This window comes from Echinops telfairi, unplaced genomic scaffold, assembly GCF_000313985.2.
Source record: "Echinops telfairi isolate 266 unplaced genomic scaffold, ASM31398v2 ScPeMD7_7458;HRSCAF=8496, whole genome shotgun sequence".
Classification (NCBI taxonomy): domain Eukaryota; kingdom Metazoa; phylum Chordata; class Mammalia; order Afrosoricida; family Tenrecidae; genus Echinops; species Echinops telfairi.
Window position 1 is genome coordinate 51,324,202 of NW_022111358.1, and position 17,502 is coordinate 51,341,703.

At 52.9% G+C, this 17,502-nt stretch overlaps 1 protein-coding gene across 1 annotated transcript in view; it reads left to right on the forward strand.

Moving 5' to 3' along the window:
• Nucleotides 1-17,502, forward strand: part of TBCD (tubulin folding cofactor D) — a 143,289-nt gene that overhangs the window by 122,179 nt on the left and 3,608 nt on the right. The window contains exons 25-39 of the mRNA XM_045299572.1: nt 1,894-1,956; nt 2,962-3,038; nt 4,029-4,110; nt 4,824-4,942; nt 5,595-5,686; nt 7,547-7,687; nt 7,985-8,068; nt 8,218-8,376; nt 8,450-8,588; nt 9,270-9,391; nt 11,592-11,669; nt 11,910-11,999; nt 12,426-12,513; nt 13,460-13,572; nt 15,476-15,560. Of these exons, the coding sequence (XP_045155507.1) occupies nt 1,894-1,956; nt 2,962-3,038; nt 4,029-4,110; nt 4,824-4,942; nt 5,595-5,686; nt 7,547-7,687; nt 7,985-8,068; nt 8,218-8,376; nt 8,450-8,588; nt 9,270-9,391; nt 11,592-11,669; nt 11,910-11,999; nt 12,426-12,513; nt 13,460-13,572; nt 15,476-15,560 (1,532 nt within the window). The remainder of the gene's footprint in view (nt 1-1,893; nt 1,957-2,961; nt 3,039-4,028; nt 4,111-4,823; nt 4,943-5,594; nt 5,687-7,546; nt 7,688-7,984; nt 8,069-8,217; nt 8,377-8,449; nt 8,589-9,269; nt 9,392-11,591; nt 11,670-11,909; nt 12,000-12,425; nt 12,514-13,459; nt 13,573-15,475; nt 15,561-17,502) is intronic.

Sequence of the window (17,502 nt, forward strand, 5' to 3'; positions counted from 1 at the left end):
TCTGCTACCTTAATACTAAACCTATAAATGTAGGCTTTTAGATCTGTTTTCCCATCCTCATATAATATATTTGCATATGTACATGTCTTTATCTAGAGCTCTATAAATGCCCTTTGCCTCCCAGCTGTTTCCTCTATTTCCCTGGAACAAGGGATTTCATTGCTGGGATCTTGGCTGAAAGAAGAAAATGCCAGCAAGATGTTTGCTTGTGTTATTGACTATGCAGACATTCAACTGTGTGAATCTTAAGAAATTGTGGGTAGCCTTGAGAAGAATAGGGGTTTCAGAACGTTATTGTACTCATGGAACCTGTACATGGGTCAAGAAGCAGCTGTGAACTGAACAAGGGAATACTGCACAGTTTAAAATCAGGAAAGATTTGTATCCTCCCACCATACTTATTCAACTTGTATGCTGAGCAAATAATCAGAGAAACTGGATTACATAAAGAAGAATGTAGTATTAGGATTGGAAGAAGGTGTATTAACAATCTGAGATACGTAGATGGAAGATGGAAGCTGTCAAGGATCTCGCTTGGATCCACAAAACTCAGAGAAGCAGCAATCAAGATCAAATGACACATAAGGTACATCAGTAACACAAGACCTCTTTTTGAAAAGCAAGGATGTTACTTTGAGGAATAAGATACATCTAACTCATTGCATGATATTTTCAGTTGCCTCGTGAATATGAAAATTGGACATTGAATAAAAAGACCAAAGAAAAATCAATGCATTTGAACTGTGGTGTTGGCCGAGAATGTTGAGAACACCACAGACTGCGGAAAGAAGCAGCGTGTCTTGGAAGGAGTACAGTCAGAATGCTCCTTAGAAGCCAGGACGGCAAGGCTGCCTCATGCACTTTGGACATGTTCTCAGGGAGGGGCTCCCAGAGAAGGGTATCATGCTTAGTAAAGTGGAGGGGCAGTGAGATACATTGACCCAGCGGTTGAAACCGCCAGCTCAGGGGTAGGCACAGTTGTGAGGATGTAGTAAAGGCAGTGTCTCCTCCGCTTGTGCATACAGTTACTGTGGATCAGAACTGACGCGACGGCACGGAAGTCAAAACAACAAACAGCGGCTTAGCTTGGTCACACTTTTGAGAAAGTGCTCAGTGCTGATCCCTCAATGGCAGAGCCCTGAGTTCGGTTGCTCTTGTAGTACAGCCTGGGGCATAGAGGCGGCCTGGGCGTGGGCTGCTGTCATGTGTCCACCAGAGGGCATGGGGCTAAGACCGCCAGTGGCAGGGTTGCGGGGAAGGAAGGCGGTGCTGAGCGCGTGCTGAGAAGGGCTGTTGTCTCGGGACACACTGGAGGGGCATCTCCTGTTAGCTCCCCACTTCTGGGGCTCCTGCTCACACACCCTTGATGAGGTTGCCACCTGGCAAAGCAGGCTGTCCCGGCTCTTGGTGGGGTTTTGTGCCTGGCCCCAGGGTTTGACTGGTTTTTCATGGGGCTGGGTAGTCATATACCCAGGCCTGCTGCTGGAGCCCTGCCTGTGGCCATCAGCCTTTCCTGGTTTAACGAGCTGTCACTGGCCAGGACTTCAGCAGCACAGCTGGGGCAGGAGCCATCCCCCAGGTGATCCCTTGTGGCGTTCAGCTGGTTGCCTTGAGCCATGGCTGATGTCTGTACCCCCGGTGCATGCTTGGTTAAGATCCACAGCCATCCCGTGGAGGCCTTGGAGTTCCCTCTGTAAAGGTCTGGAGCAGGTGCACCAAAGCCCACCAGTGTGGGCAACACCTGGGCCTGAGCACAGCTGCTGGGGTGGGGGTGGGGGGGTAGGTGGGGAATGGGGAGGAGGAGCTCTGCCTCCTGGCCCCTGACTTGGAAAGCAGGGCCCTGGTGCTGCAGGCCAGGCACTTGAAAGTAATGCTTGCTATCTTTTCCCCTAGTGTGTGTTCTAATAGAAAGCCTGTCACTTTCCAAAGTGCCTTTTAAAGGCGATGCCGTCATTGGTAAGTACTTTTTATTTTATTTTTTTTACTTCTTTTTTTTTTAAATCAATTTATTGGGGCTCATACAATTCATCACAATACATAGATCAATTGTATAAAACACATCTATACATTTGTTGCCCTCATTATTCCCAAAATTCGCTTGCCTCTTGGGTTCCCGGAATCAGCTCATTTTCCTTTTTTTCCCCGGTAAGTACTTTTTCTAAGTGACTCACGTGGTAACATTTTCTTCTTTTAAAGGACTTCAGGTTAGATGTGAAAATGAATCTTTTAGGGTGGATAATACAGTGTGGTTTGAAGTTTTGAGATAGCAGAACATCTTGTTTTTCATCATTTATTAAAACCGTCCAAATACAGGGCCTCCTCCCCTGTAAGGAAGCGTCCTCAGCCACCTCCGCAGGCAGTACCGCGGAGCGCTCGGTGAGGATGTGCTCCGAGTCCTTGAGCTTGAGTGGTCGCTGGGGTTCAGATGCTGCCCCAGCACTGGCCCAGAGTGCCTCATGCTCGTAGGGAGCATGTCAGAGAGGTGGCCAGGAAAGGGTGATCCGCACTGCAGCTCGGCTGCTTCAGAGACCAGTGACCCTCTGTGACAGTGCTTACTTGGCTCTGAGTTAAATGTTCAGGTTTTTTGGGGGGCAGGGCAGGTTGAAGAGACGGATAGGCAAAGGACAACTTGTAGCTTGTGGGTTTGATAAAAGAAAAAGGTTTTCCAAAATGTATCGAATTGTTAAATTTACTGAATGCTGGTATTCCACATGTTAACAGTTCTAACACTTCTAACACTTCAAAAGAGATGACCCTTTAAATCGTAGGACCTTCAGATGTGTGCGGTCTGGAAAGTGAAATGTCTACTTGAGGCTTCTCCCAGGATTCATCCTGGTGGTCACTGCCACCGTTAATTGAAGAGGGGGGAGGACAGGCTCGACAGGAGCGAGTGAGTAGGTAGACAGACCGGCTTGTTGTTGCCTACTCAGCTAGCTGAGTGAATTCCTGTATCCCTGACAGATGGCTGGCAGTGGCTGATCAGCGACACACTCCGGAGCCTCCACCTGGTCTCCAGCCCCTCCAGGCAGCAGATCAAGGTGAGGGGCCAGGCCTACACACCGCTGTGTCGGCAGGGGCCACGGACATGGGGTCACTTAGTTCTTGTGGAGTTTGTTTTGGACTCAACATGATGATTGCTGGTTGCCAGTGTTCCTTTTGGAATTCTTAGTGCCTTGTCCCCTCACTTCGAGTGGGAAGTCGGTAGCACGGCTTGTGGTAACCAGAACATGCAGTGTTTTGATGACCTATTTTGGCTTCTGCACTCTATGCACCCTTCTACACTGGTGACGATGGGCTGTGCAGCTGAGGGCTCGAGGGTAGGGCTGTGGGGATTGGGGGATAGAGACCATGCATCCTGTGCTCTGCAGGTGAGCGAGCCTGCACAGAGCCAGCTCATACAGCCGGAGCTTGCTTAGCAGGCTGTGTACTTCCCGTCCCTCCCCAGGGGTCCGGTGGACTGGGGCCCAGCAGAGGGCTACTGTTCACCCATGTACACGTTGTTTGCCATGCTCATCACAGACTGTTTTGACACTGAGGATGCAGAAGTAGAAATACCTTCTGGTTTCTGTAATTCTCGAGCTGCCGACATAGCGTAGTGTTCTGCTGGGGTAGCACTGTTTTACTAGTTGAGTAGCTCGTGGTCAGGGCCTCACTTTACCCTCTTTTAAAAAAACCTCAATTTGGATTGCCCCACGGTGAGTCCTGATGGCCGCCTCTCCAATGTGTAAGGGTGACAGCTCACTTTTCTCTGAGCATCGCCATTGTCCTGGGCTCTGTGGCCTCCCCTCCTGCACAGTGACCGAGCTGACAGGCGTGGGAGGAGTGACAAAGGTTGCTGCCGGACCTGCCTCTAGAAGTGGCTCTCTGACACGGCCTTGCCCCTGCCCTGGAGGTGAGGGCCTGGGCGCTAACCATTCTGATCCATTTGAAGTGTCACCACTGTGATCACACACATCTGGGGTCTTTGGCATCTGAGAGAGGCTTCATCCTACAACACTTGGCGGCACACGTGGTCCTGTCTGTTTCAGGAGGCAGCTGTCTTGGCCTTGGCGGCACTGTGCAGCGAGTACTACCTGGAGGAGCCGGGAGCGGCAGAGCCTGTTGCACTAGGTGAGGGAGAAGTAAGGAAAGGGTTAGGGGAGTGGTTCTCAACCTTCCTAATGCTGTGACCCTTTAATACAGTTCCTCATGTTGTGACCCCCCCCCAACCATCGGAAATATGTATTTTCTGATGGTCTTTTAGGCAACCCCTGTGAAAGGGCGTTCGACTCCCGGGTTGAGAACTGCTGGGTTAGGGTTAGCGGGTGGTGCTGTGGAGGTCGTGGACCGCACTGGGAAGTCCTTGAAGGCTACCCAGGACCATGCTGCTGTGTGCATGCAAGAAGGGCCACAGATCAGCAAGTCACTGGCCTCTGTGAGGTCTCTGCACTTGTGTCCAGACCACGTGTAGTTTGTTCTTGAGGGTCCTCCCCTATTTGCTTGATGTGACCTCTTGGTAGGCGAGGTGGTGGCGGCTCACTCCCAGCGTGTACTGGGGACGTGTCTTCGTGGGCCAGCACATGGGCGAGCTTGTTCTGTGCGTTTCGTGCTCCTCGGGTCACCAGCTTGACTCATGATCAAGCGAGGAGTCACAGGGTAGGGGTGGGGAGAAACACGCACACCGCTGACACATCACGAGAGGCGTCACTGTGGTACTGCTGCCTATCCTTGCCAAGAGGCTGTGACATGTTTCTGGGGAGCAGGGCCCTGGGTGGGTCGCGGGACAGGGACGGCTTCCAGTGACAGTGTTCGCAAGGCCCCTGTGAAGGCCCGGTGTCTTGCAGATGCATTGACGCAGCAGTACCTCAACGAGCTGCAGAGCCCTGAAGAGATGACACGCTGCGGCTTTGCGCTGGCTTTGGGGGCCCTGCCCAGCTTCTTCCTGAAGGGCCGGCTGCAGCAGGTGAGGCGCCCAGGGAGCAGATGGTCTGAGAGGTGGGTCACACACCTGAGTGGCCTCCAGTGGGCCCAGCCAGGACAGCACCACATGAAGCAGAAGAGAGGAGTCAAAAGGGTGGTCTTGGCTCCCAGGTTGCTCTCGCGTGAAGGTGGCTTGGGCAGGAGGGTGGTGTTGGGCAGCATGACTGGCTGTCTGCCCGTGCCAGATCTTTGCGCTCTGCTGCAGAGGCTACGTACGTCTGTGCCCCACCTAGACCTCCAGCTCCCCGGGTCCTCGGTCTAGTTGAAACTACTGGGAAGCAGGTTAGCACGCTGAGAACAGGTGCTGCAGGCTCTTCCAGCAACAGCCCTGTCCCCCTACATACTCGGCTGACACTCAGGAGAGCAGCCTGCCCTCTGGAGTGAGAGAGGGGCGGCCCCAGATTCTCATGGCGAGCAACAACGGGTCCTTTGTCTTGGGTGGTATTCAGTCAGGCAAGAGGAGCAGCAGTTGCACAGAGCCAAGGCCGACTCATGGGGCGGGGCGGGGCGGGGAGTGAGGTGGGGGACCCTGCTGAGGATGACCGATGGCATCCAGAAAGCAGTCCCCTTGGTGCGCTGTGCTAACAGGGTCCACCCCACGAGCAGTGGTTCTGACGACTGTTTGCTGTGCCCAGGTCTTGGCAGGTCTGAGAGCGGCCACTCACATCGACCCCCAGGACATGAGCTTTGCAGATGCCAGGAGAGACAGTTTGAGGGCTATTGCTCGGTGAGTCCTGGGGCATCCTCCTCTAAGACGACCGCTTCCTGAGGCCGGGGCCAGGGCGTGATCGAATCCCACTTCCTAAGGAGCAAAGAACTTGACCCTCACAGCTGTGAGATTGTTCTCCGAGTCGACCGGCCTTCCGGACTTTATCTCCCGGGTGGTCCTCTTCAGAGGGTGGTCAGGCAGCCTCAGCCCCAAAGAGGGTCGCAGACAACTCATGCTGTTATTTTAGTGAACTTTGATCCGGATGTGCAACTCTTCACCCACCCAGCCCAACAGTGCTTTTTCCCCCTGTAAACAAACACTTTATATGGTGAACTAGATGAAGATTTACACATTTACACAGCATACGATCAATTTTACGTTGGGCAATTCATACATTTTCTTTCATCTCATCTGTTGTAGTTCCCTGTTTGAGTTCCTTTTGCATGTGTATTTCCAATGCCTTTTCTTCTTGAGAATCTGGTTCTGTGTGTGGGGACTTGTTTGCGTCTCTGTCTTGTTTCTTTGTGTGAGCTGGAACTGTGTGTCGCCCATACATTGTGTCGGCGGTTTCACATTTGAGGATTGCATGTTGGTGAGACCCTCGCTGCTCACCCCTTGTCTCCTGGTGGGTATAGCAGAGAGAGTGTGTGTGGCTCTCTGTCCGATGTTCAGGTGGTTTAGGAATGGAGAGTAGGTGTGGCTACAGGAGCTATGGGTATGGCTGGGTGGTGTGGGCACAGTTGTCTCTCATTGGGTGGGGATTGGGCAGTGGGCCATCTGCCAGCCAAAGAGCTCGTGGGTGAGGGTCCGGGTGGGTTGGGGATGAGAGTGGACCTAGTTCTAGATGGAGTTCCTGCTGACCTCTGTGTTACCTAGTGTCCAGGCACCTGACCTGGAAGGTAGTTTGTGCCGGCGCAGATGGTGGCTGACGCCAGGGAGCTTGTTTCTGGAAGGAATTATTTTGGGCCCCGAAGGCAGTTGGGGGCAGGGTGACGGGCGCTGGAAGGTGTTCTTGCCCTCCAGGAGTGTCCTGCTGGTCTGAGGAAGGGGGACCTAAGCACCCAGCCCTTGTCCTTGAGCACAAGCACAGCACCCCTTCAGGTGGAGCCGTGGCTTTCCTTGCAGGAGGGTGGGGCGGGACTGGCCATATTTCTGGTCACCTGGAGGGTGTGTGGAACAAGGGAGGGCTCCCCGTCTCGTCGGGAGCCCCTGGTGGCCAGGCTGTGTCTGCAGGGAATACCGTAGCTTGCGAATGCCCAGGAGGACTGTGCCACGCAGGCCAGCTGCCGCTCACCCAGCCTTCTCTCACTGCTTTTCCTCAGCTCTTGTCTTCATTGCTGTTCAGCTCACTTCTCTGTTCCTGCTCCTAGCAGGTCAAAACCACTGCCCTGTGGAAGAAAGAGGAGGCTTCCTACTCCTGTTAAGGAGTGACCGTCTCAGAAACGCAGGGGGCAGTTCTACCCTGTCCTTCAGGGTTGCTGTGAGTCAGAGATGACTCGACGGAGCTCGGGGTTCTCAGTGGCACCCCAGTCTGTGTCAGGGGCTCTCGCCAGTCTCTTGTAGGGCTCTCTGATGCCTGTCTTCTTTGCCTTTTTGTGACAGGTGTGTGTGGGTTCCAGGTGAGGAGGCTGCCCTGTGCTTGCAGACAAGCACAGTCCTGGCCCCACCCCCACCCCCCACCCCGAAACAGGAAGTTCCTCTGCACTGTGACCAGCCTGGGCCCATGCTTGTCTGGGTGGGAGGGAGAACCCGTTGTGAAGGCCTTCACCCCACCTTCGCGCTGAGCAGTCCTGCCCTTAGGCCGTGCCCTAGCAATTCCTGGTGGGTTGTGGTGGCGCAGGATCCCTCGTTATTGTAGCTGCATATTCTTGATTTAAGGGTCTGCCAGACGGTCGGGGTGAATGCAGAAGGGAGCCCTGACGAGGTTGTGTGCGAAGCCAACGTCCCCCAAATTTACTCCACCTTGCTCGGCTGCATGAGCGACTACACCACGGACAGCAGGGGGGATGTCGGCGCGTGGTGAGTGCTCGAGCATGCCGTGCGCACACACACTCCCCCCACCCCCCACCTCCTCTCTGCCCGGTGGATCTCCTAGTCACCCCACGGTACCTGATACTTGGTCCGTGACCACTCCCGGGGCAGTGCTTCCCAGGTGCCCGATGCCCCGTTTCTCTCTGCTCTTCAGAGGGTACCCCTCTGCTGACAAAAGAGCACCCTAATTGCTTTGGAGAGGAGAGGAGGGGCAGCTCAGGAGGAAAGTCTTGCTTTGGGTCAAATTTCCTCCTCACTGCAGGTTCCCCACCCTCCCCCCTGCAGGGTCCGAGAGGCGGCAATGACCAGTCTGATGGAACTGACACTCCTGCTGGGGAGCAGCCGGCCACAGCTGATTAGGGCCGACATGTGCGTGGGGGCAGGGTTCGGGGTGGGATTCCCTGTGGGCCAGGGGTTCTCAGTGTTGGGTGTGTCAGGGTGGGGGTCTCTATGGGCTGGAGGTGCTGGACTCCAGGTGGGGTGATGCAGTGATGTCCACAGCTGTGCTCTCCCTGCAGCTGCGAGCAGGTCCTGTGCTGTGTGGCTCAGCAGGCCAGCGAGAAGATTGATCGCGTCCGCGCCCACGCCGGCCACGTGCTCCTGACACTCCTGCACTTCGACAGCCCCCCACTCCCCCACGTGCCCCACCGAGAGGCGCTGGAGCAGATCTTCCCCAGGTGCTGTAGGTAGGCCCCTGCACCTGTTACATGGTCCCTCCATAGTCACGGTGCTGATTGTGCCCTCTTGCAGGTCAGATGTGGCCACTGTGAACTGGAATGCGCCCTCCCAGGCCTTCCCGCGCATCACCCAGCTCCTGGGGCTGCCAACCTTCCGTTACCACGTGCTGCTGGGTCTAGCCGTGTCTGCCGGTGGCCTGACCGAGTCCACGGTGAGTGGGGCGCCCTCTCTGCCACAGCTTCTTCCGCAGGGGCCTGCCTTGCACACAGTGGGCTCCGTGGGGCTGTGTGTGCACGGTGTGGGCAGGCCAGCATCTGTGGTGTGCTGTCCCCCAGTACCTTGAGTCTCAGGCTCTGCATCTGGACCCTGGTTCCCCGCAACTGCAGGGGTGCCCTGGTCATGAGGGTGGTCTGCTGGCTGAGAGCACTGTGGCCTGCTGGCTCACCATGGCAGCTCCATCCTCCTGGCTCTGGGATGGTAGTGACATGAATGTGTCAGGGGCTCCCCTGAGAGGTTGTGCGTAAGTGGGAGCCACATACCTTCCTCTTCCCGGTGTCACTCACCACTGTTGCTGTGATACATGAGCCCCTGGAACCTGGCCTCCAGCTGTGATCTCTGGCATGCTAGACAGACTTCAGTGCCTGTGGGGTGGACTCTGGACACCCTGCTGCTACCTGGGAGTCCAGCTGAGGTATGTAGGCGTGTTGTGGGCCAGATGTCTCATCACAGTGCCCTTTGCCCTCCCGTGGTGGTAAGGGGGGTCATTCTGGTGACCCAGCAGTGGCGTGACAGGCCCGGTTGTCATCACCTGCGGAGGGACGTCTGCCTGCACTCTTGAAGTTGGTCATCTGCTGAGCCTGTGCCCGACCTTGAAAGCGTGTGTCTGTTACAGGTCAGATACTCAACTCAGAGCCTGTGTGAGTACACCAGGGGCATTCAGAAGGACCTGCAGGCCATGGCGAGCTTCAGCAGGGCCCTCCTGCAGGTCTTCGAGGATAACCTTTTGAATACTAGGTAGGAGCTCGGGGCAGCAGGCTGAGCCTGGTGGCCACATCCTCAGGGCTAGGGCTGGGGGGCGGGGAGCCTGTGCTGGGCATGCATTTTCCCGGCTCTCCTTCTCACCGGGTTTGTGTGAGAAAAGTGGGTGCCCAGGCAGCCAGGTGGTGAGCACAGTGAGGTGAAGGGCCTTCTGGTGCCTGGCTGTGCCACCTCTGTAGGCTTTCCCAGCCTGCGCCGTGATAGGGGGAACCCGGGTGGAGACGGGTAAGTGAGGAGGTGGCGCACCACACCCGGCTCCCTTTACAAGGTGCCCTCAAGGCTGACAGCGCCTCAGCCTGTGCAGGCCAATCGCACCACGGACCACGGCCCCTGAGGAGAGGCGGGAAGAAGCGTGTGTAGTGGCCGCTCATCGTGGTCTACATTGACCTGGTCACTTGTGGCAAAACCCTCGCGGCAGTGTGGGTTAAACATTGGGCTGCTTTGTGGACAAGGTCAGCAGTTCAAACCCATCGGCTGCTCTGTGGGAGAAAGATGAGGCTGCCTGTGACCGTGAACCTTTGTGGAGCAGTGCCACTGCACCCGACAAGGTCGGCCACGAGTCAGAACCCACTCGTGGCCACGAGTCTGAGTTTTATATACTACTCTTTGGTGACATGTGTTATGTCTTTGGCCTGTTTTGAATTAAGACTTTTTCCTATTAAAGATTTATTTATGAAATCTGGACATGTTCTGTGTCAGCTATGTAATTTGCAAATACTTCTTTCTTTCTGGACTGTGGTTTGTCTCTTTGCTCCACAGACATTTTCTACGTGACTGTGAAGTCCGGTTTCTGGCTTAGCCTTTTGGTGCCCTAGCTAAGAAGTTGTTGGCTAATCCCAGGTCACAGTTTTTGCCAAAGTGTTCTTCTTGACGATGTCTGGTTTCATCTCAGGTGTGAGTTTAGACCTGTGATCCACTTGTGTCTGTGTCTGGCGTGTGGGGGAAGGTACAGACATCCATGTTAATATCCAATTGTTTCAGCACCGTTTGTTGGGCACGGTCTACTGTGCTGCCTCGGCACCGTGGTCAGCACGTGTGGAGAGACGTGTTGGGTTCACTTCCAGATTGCTTTGCTCCTCAACCTCTTTGTCGTCTGTTTTTATTACATTTGTTTTATAAGAATGTCGAAGTTAACTGACATTTTAACAGGGTTGGTTTTTCCTGGGCAGCACAGTATGTCTCTCCCACTTACCTAGGTTGTCTTCCATTTCTTTCAGCTGTTCTTTTGAAGTTCTGAGTGCGTCGGTCTGTTTGATTCTTACTTCTGTCTGAGGAGGGAGGCACTCAGGCTTTTGCTGTGGGTTGTTGGCTTCTCACAGAGACCCCTCAGTGAGGTTAAGGAGGGGCCTTCCTCTTCCATTTTGCTGAGCAGGTTTGTCTTGAGTGGGTGTTGGGCTTTTGTTGGACACTTTTCTGCATCTAGAGGTGATTATATGGTGCTTCTTAGATGGCTAATGTTACCTTGAGTGAGTTTTGCATGTCAAGTCAACCGTGGACATGATGTTAATCCGTTGTTGCTCCGGTCGGTGATTCTGTGCGTCTGTCTGCAGCTCTTCCCTGCCTTTGTGTCGGGTGAGACCTTGTAGACGCCGCCGCCGCCGCCACCACCGTGGCTTTTAAAGTGTTTGGTGAAACTACCTGGGCCTGGAGTTTTTTATTGGGGAAGATTTTTAATCTTCATTTATCTAGTAGCTACAGTACTGTTTAGGTTATTTCTTCTTGAATGAGCTTTGGAAATTGGTGTTTTTAAAAGGAATTTGTCTCCCACCACCTGAGTTCTTGTTTAGTTGTCAGTTGTGTGTCATGACAACCATATGTGATGTGTGTCTGGCAGCTTCCCTTGGGCCCAGGTGGGGGCCTTTACTGGGAGAGGCTGCCCTGTGGGGGACCCCTCAGAACCAGCCATGTGGTACCCTCCTCTGTGCGCCCTTGATTCTGGCTGTGCGGGGGTGGGAAAGCTGGTGTATTTCAGTTCCTGAGTCTTTGGCCCCAAACTCTGGGAGCCCAGTGCTCCCAGCGCGCCACCTCCCCTCCCCCAAAGCTCTCACTTGGCACCCGGGAGGGAAGGCTGCTCGAGGCCTCAGCACTCCGCTGCAGGTTAGGCTGGGGGGCAGGGCCTGGTGGTGCTGGACCTCAGTGGGCTGTGGCTTGCTCTCTGACAGCTGTCTCCCTTCAGGGTTTCTGTGCCGCTGCTGAGGACACTGGACCAGATGTTGGTCACCGGGGTCTTCGATGTCTTCACGGAGGAGGAGGAGTGAGTGCGACCTCCTTGTTGAGAGGCAGCAGGGTGGTCAGATCCCGGCTTCTGAGCTCGGGGTGGGGGTGGGGGTGGCGGTTCTCCAGGGCAGGCAGGATTGGTCTTCGCCCAATCTGCATGTCTGGAAATGAGTCCTGGCTGCCCTACTGTGTTTATCTGTGTGGTGGGGTGGGGGCACAGAGGGAAGGTGCCACATCACACATACCCTGAGCTCACCACCAAGCGTGTCTCCTCCAGCCACCCCTTTGCGGTGAAGCTGCTGGCGCTTTGCAAGGAGGAAGTCAAAAAGTCCAAAGACCCCCAGAAGCTCCGGGCAGGCATTGCTGTGTGAGTGTCCACTGACCTTCACCCACGAGCAAGGATGGGGCTTGGCCTCGGGTAGGGAGAGGTGCTCCCACTGGAACGGGTCCTGGCTAGAATGGGGGCAGTCTGAGGGTGTGAGGGCAGTGGAAGTGAGGCAGTGAAGTGTGTGGCGTTTGTGTCCTGGCCAGAGGGGGGTGGGGCAGGGAGTGTTGGTGTGTGTGTCAACAGCGTCCTTCATGGAGGTGGGTGTTGTAGGAAGAGCCATCCCCCATGCACTCGTCCCCTGAGAGAGGCGTGGGGGTGGGGGTAGGAGTGGGGAGGGCCCTCTGCAGGTGTGTGCTTTCCTGAGCCTCTCCGCCTGCTGCCCTCAGACCCAGGGAATTGCCTCCTCGTGGACTTGTGTCTGGGAAGGTTCTGTGCCCGTGATCTGGACGTCTTGGCTTCCTACAGGTTTTGTGGCATGATTCAGTTCCCAGGGGACGTGAGGAAGAATGTGCTGCTGCAGCTGCTGCTGCTCCTCTGCCACCCGTTTCCCACAGTGAGTGTCTGTGCCCGACGACCCACTCATAAGTGTGTCTGTGATGCGCTGTGGCTGTTGAGGTCATGTGGCTGCATGTCACAGGTGTGATGCAGGAGTGGCCAGCCAGAGCGCAGGCCCACCCATGTGTTTGAGTTTGCCACCAGCTTGGCCACAGCATGCTGGATCATTAACATTAACCCAGGGTTCTGAAGTTGGACTGCAGACTCCTCTATTTCTGTGAGCAGTCTGACCCCTGCTGTATACACAGCTTGTTTCATGTCCATGAAACTGCCCAATTGCTTTTAAGTCTTATGTGGAGGTAAGCATGAGAAATCATATAGCAGGGATGACCAAGAAGTTGACCTTGGGCCACAGCCAGACTGAGTTTTGAAATGGCATGTCCAGCATCTGAGTTCTGGGTCTGATCTGACAAAACATCTTAGAGGAGGGTGAGCCTGTGAGTTATGCAGGTGCTTGGAAGGCTCTGGGTCTGCATGGGTGAGCAGAAGCTCGCTCTTGCCCTCTGGGATGCATACGAGCCGGCTTGAAGCGGCTCGGCCTCTGTTTTAGCAACATCAGCTGTGGTGTCCACCTCCCAGGTGGTAGACCTGGAAACCTTTGTGCTCTCCGTAAAGAGGAAGCAGACACACGTTCCCAGTCGGCTCTGGCTCACACGTGTCATAACGCTTATAGCGTAAACACCTTTTTGGAGTAAGATGCCAAGAGCTGCATCTGAGTACCTCAGGATTCCTACTCCTTAAAAGTTTTCCTCATGTGCAAGCAGCGCCTTGTTTAGAGGCTCATCTGGCAGTCAGTATTTTGAACCTGTGTGGGTAACATTGTCCTCCACTGCTGTTGCCGGTTATTCAGGTCTCCTCCTGGGCCAGGAGCAGACCCGTTTAGGGCTGGTTCTAGTGCCATACCACGGCCTTTCCTACCACCAACACCTGGGTTTTTGCCTTAGATCCGGAATACCACGGCCAGCCACGTGTACGAGATGGTGCTCACCTATGGCGAGGAGGTCACGGGTGCTGAGGCTTTGGATGAGGTCATGGCTGTGCTGGGTGACACGGCCTGGTGAGTCAGCACGGCCGCCCAGGCCTCGCAGCCTGCCACCACCCCAGCCGCTCTGCTTGCTCCCCCGGGAAGCTGCGCCCGGTGTTCCCTGCTCTGCATCTGAAACGGCAGGTGTTGTCCTCAACCTGGGTACCAGGCCTCACTCTGACCCTCCCTTCCCCACGGCTTCCTCCGCCGCTTCTGCCTGGAACCCCAGCAGCCAGACATTTGGCCTCCAGCAGATGCTCTGATTTCCTGCCTGCCTTTTCTCAATGTCTCATTCGTGGTCTTTCCTTGTGTGCGGACTCTCCCTCTTGATAGCTTACCAGTTTCACGGAATCCCTGTGGAGGATCTCTGTAAGGAGGGATCCCTAAAAACCTAGAAAACAGCTCCGTCCTGCAGACCTTTCATAGTACACGGTTTTCCTCTAGGAGAGGGAAAACGCCTGGGAAGGATCTCTGTTCACAGTGAAGTTTTTAGTAAAAGCAGTTTCACTTGAACCTTGTTTTTTGTGATGGCCAATTTAAGAGAACGGTGTGCGGCTGTGAAATCTTGTTTCCTGCTCAGGAAAAATCCCACAGAAATGGTTGTGATATTTAATACAGCTGTCAAGGACAGCGAAGTGTACGAATGGTTTTCTTGTTTCAATAAAGGTGAGGTGTCCATTGATGACAAACCTCATTCTGGATGTCCGTATCTTAACCGAATGGACAAAAACGTCAAGTGTGTGCACTTGTGCTTGAAGACCGACGACACACCGTCGAGGAGATGGGGACGTTATTCAGTTCAGTGAATTTTAACAGAAGGTCTGGGAATGAGAAGGGTCGCTGTGAAATTGAGGCCTTGGGCTCTGACTGACCAGGAAAAGAGCGTCGACTGGACACATGCTGTGCTTTGAAAGAACAGATCCGATTGACCCCCTTTTTCCAAGGTCATCACCGACGACGACAAGACATTGGCGGTATGTATAAGGCCCCAACCAGTGGAAGACAACATCGTCCCCCCGCCCCAAAAAAGGCTTGTCAGGTGAAATCAAAGGTCAAGGCTGTACTCATTTGTTTTTTTGGTATGAGGGGGGATAGTGCATTTGGAGTTCGTTCCACCAGGTCAGACTGTTAATCAAGCTTTTTGTTCTGAGTGTGTGACAAAAAAGGCCTGACTTGTGGCAGACAGGGGGACTGGTTTTGCCACCATGACAATGCGGTTAGCTGCTGAAGCAACCATCTCTGTGGGCCAGTTTTGGGCAAAAAACGCATGCCTCTCTTGCCCCATATACCTTACTCACTTGACCTCACTCTCTGCGACTTCTTTTTGTTCCTGCAAAAGAAGAGGGACACGAAAGGACAGTGATGTGATCGTGTCAAAGAGGTGAAGAAGAAAACGAGGGAGGTGTCGTCAGCCATCCAAACAGATGTGTTTGAAATAGGTTTCCAAGACTACACAGATTTGATGAATGTATTAAGTGTAATGGAGAGTACTTTGAAGGTGATAAGGTTCTTAAAATTTTTTTAAATACATAGCTTTGAAAAAAAACCCGTTTTTTGGGGGGTACCTCTCATATTACCAGTTGTTTCCTGTTCTGCGTAGAGCACACTGTGGTGGTTTGTTTTCTGCTTCCCGTATTCTCGCTCCTGAGCTGCTCTCTTCCTGTGTGGCGAGCATCTGTGGGCCCACCTCACCGTGCCCTGTACCTGTTCCCGCGGTGTGGTCATCTCCTGTTGTCTCTCTCCTGTGTGTCTCCTTATTTGGGGGTAGTTATTTTCATGGCAAGGAACATCCTAGACCCAGGACCCACACGCCCCCCTCCGTGTTTCCTCCTCTGCGTTAGAAGAGAAGCTTACTGAAATCCTTAGGAAGTTAGTGACCAACACACTGAGCTTCTACTCTGCTTTGTGGTGAATGACGCCTTCTCTCTCCCTCCAGGGACTTGGAGCTGCCACTGGTAAGGGAGCAGCGGAATCGCCTGTGTGACCTCCTGCAGGTGCCCAGACCCCAACTGGTTTCCAAGGTAACTGCACAGTGTCCTGGAAAAGCTCCCAGTGACAGGCAGATGTCTGGCTGTCTCACAGATTGCCATCCATTGGCTTTAAAGCACATGAGCCAGACACCTGACTCCATAGGTCACGGTCTGAAGCCCAGCGTCTTGAGCCCCACAGGGCGCCTGTGTCCTGCTAGCTCACAAGGCCAGCCTGGGTCCCAAGACTGTCATCGCCATCACAGATGTCTAGCCTATTTCTTGCCCACGGCACACGGTGTAGGGACTACTTCCTCTCTGCCGTGGGGTGGCCCTTTTGCCTTTGCTGTTGCTGGTGGGTCTGCGCCCTTTCCTGGATGATACTTTCACAGGCTTCTTGGCTGCTTTGATGCTCTTTTGCTTTAAGTGCTGCTCAGACTTAGTGTGTCTTCCTCGTGCTGCCCAGCTCTTGACACTTGACTTACAAGGTTCTTTTTGCAGAGCAGGGCTCACGTAGGACCCTCTCCTGCTCCAAGGTTGGTACCTTGTCATTCTTTTCAGGGAAACTTGGATGAACAGAGTCTCTAATTGATCTGTCTTTTCCTTTTTATTACTTGAGTCTGGTTAGGAAGGAACCCTGGTGGTGCAGTGGATTACAGGTTGGGCTGCTAACTGTAAGGTCAGCAATTTGAACTGACCAGCTGCTCCGTGGAAGGGAGATGAGGCTGTCTGCTCTTGCAACAACAGTTCTACTCTGTCCTATAGGGTCACTAGGAGCCGGATTTGATTAGACAGCAGTGAGTGATGAGTTATAAAGAAATCTTTGCCTGTTTCTTACTGGAAACCTGCCCCCGCCCATGTAGATTGATAAACTCATCTGTGGTTTTGCTCGCTACAGGGTATGGGGTGGAGGTTGTTAGTGCCTATCTGCTGGATGGACCTGTCAATTGTGTCCATAGAAGGGTGTTGAAGTATCTAATTACAATAGAAGTTGCATAGTTTTGCATCTTAGACTTAGATCTATTGATCCATTTTGGGCTAATATTTTTCAAAGATTTATACCGTGTCTTGTGTCTAGATTCATTTTTATTTTTACATGTGTACATCTAGTTGTTCCAGCACCGTTTAAAAAAAATTCTTGGCTCTCTGTTCGTCTCCACTGATCTTTCTGTTCCTTTGATAATGCCACACTCTCTTGACCCCTGTAACTTTGTAGTACGTCTTTATCAGTCTTCTAACTTTGTTCCTCAGTGGTGGATGGGCTATTCTGGGTTTTTTGCCTTTCAGCTTTAAAATCAATTTGATGATACTCACAGAATTACTTTCTGGGATTTTGTTGAGTCTGTAAGTCAAGTTGAGAAGAACTGACACCCTAATGTTAGTCTTTGAATTCATGAACATGGTTTCTCTCTCCATTTAGTCAGATCATCTGCCAGTCTTAACAGTTTTCTTCAATTTTAGATTTATGCCTAATTCCTTAAATACAATACTATTTCCATTAGCACCAAAAATTACTTTCAAATTCCAGTTCACTGCTAGTAGATAAAAACAATTTTTTGCATACAAACCTTGAATCCTGCAACCTGACTATAATTGCTCATTAGTTCTCGGAGGTGTTGATTCTTTGGAACTTGCAAATACATCGTTTAGTTCTACCTTTCAATGGATCATCTGAGACTTTGAGTATGGCCTTGAAAAATGTGATGAGGGACGCTCTTGTCTTGTTTCCCAAGTCTCCAGTTTCTCACCACTGAGTTCGATGTTTGTGGATGTTCTCTATCAATTTGAGGGAGTTCTTCTGTTCCCCAGTTAGCTGAGATATTTTAACATAACCGAATGTTGGATTGTATCATACTTCTTCGGCATCTATTAGTAAGATGTTTCTTCTTTAGCTTGTGATATGATGAATTACTATATACGAGTATAAGCTGACCCAAATATCACCCGAGGGATCTAATTTTACCACAAAAATGGCATTAAAAATGTGCTGGATCTC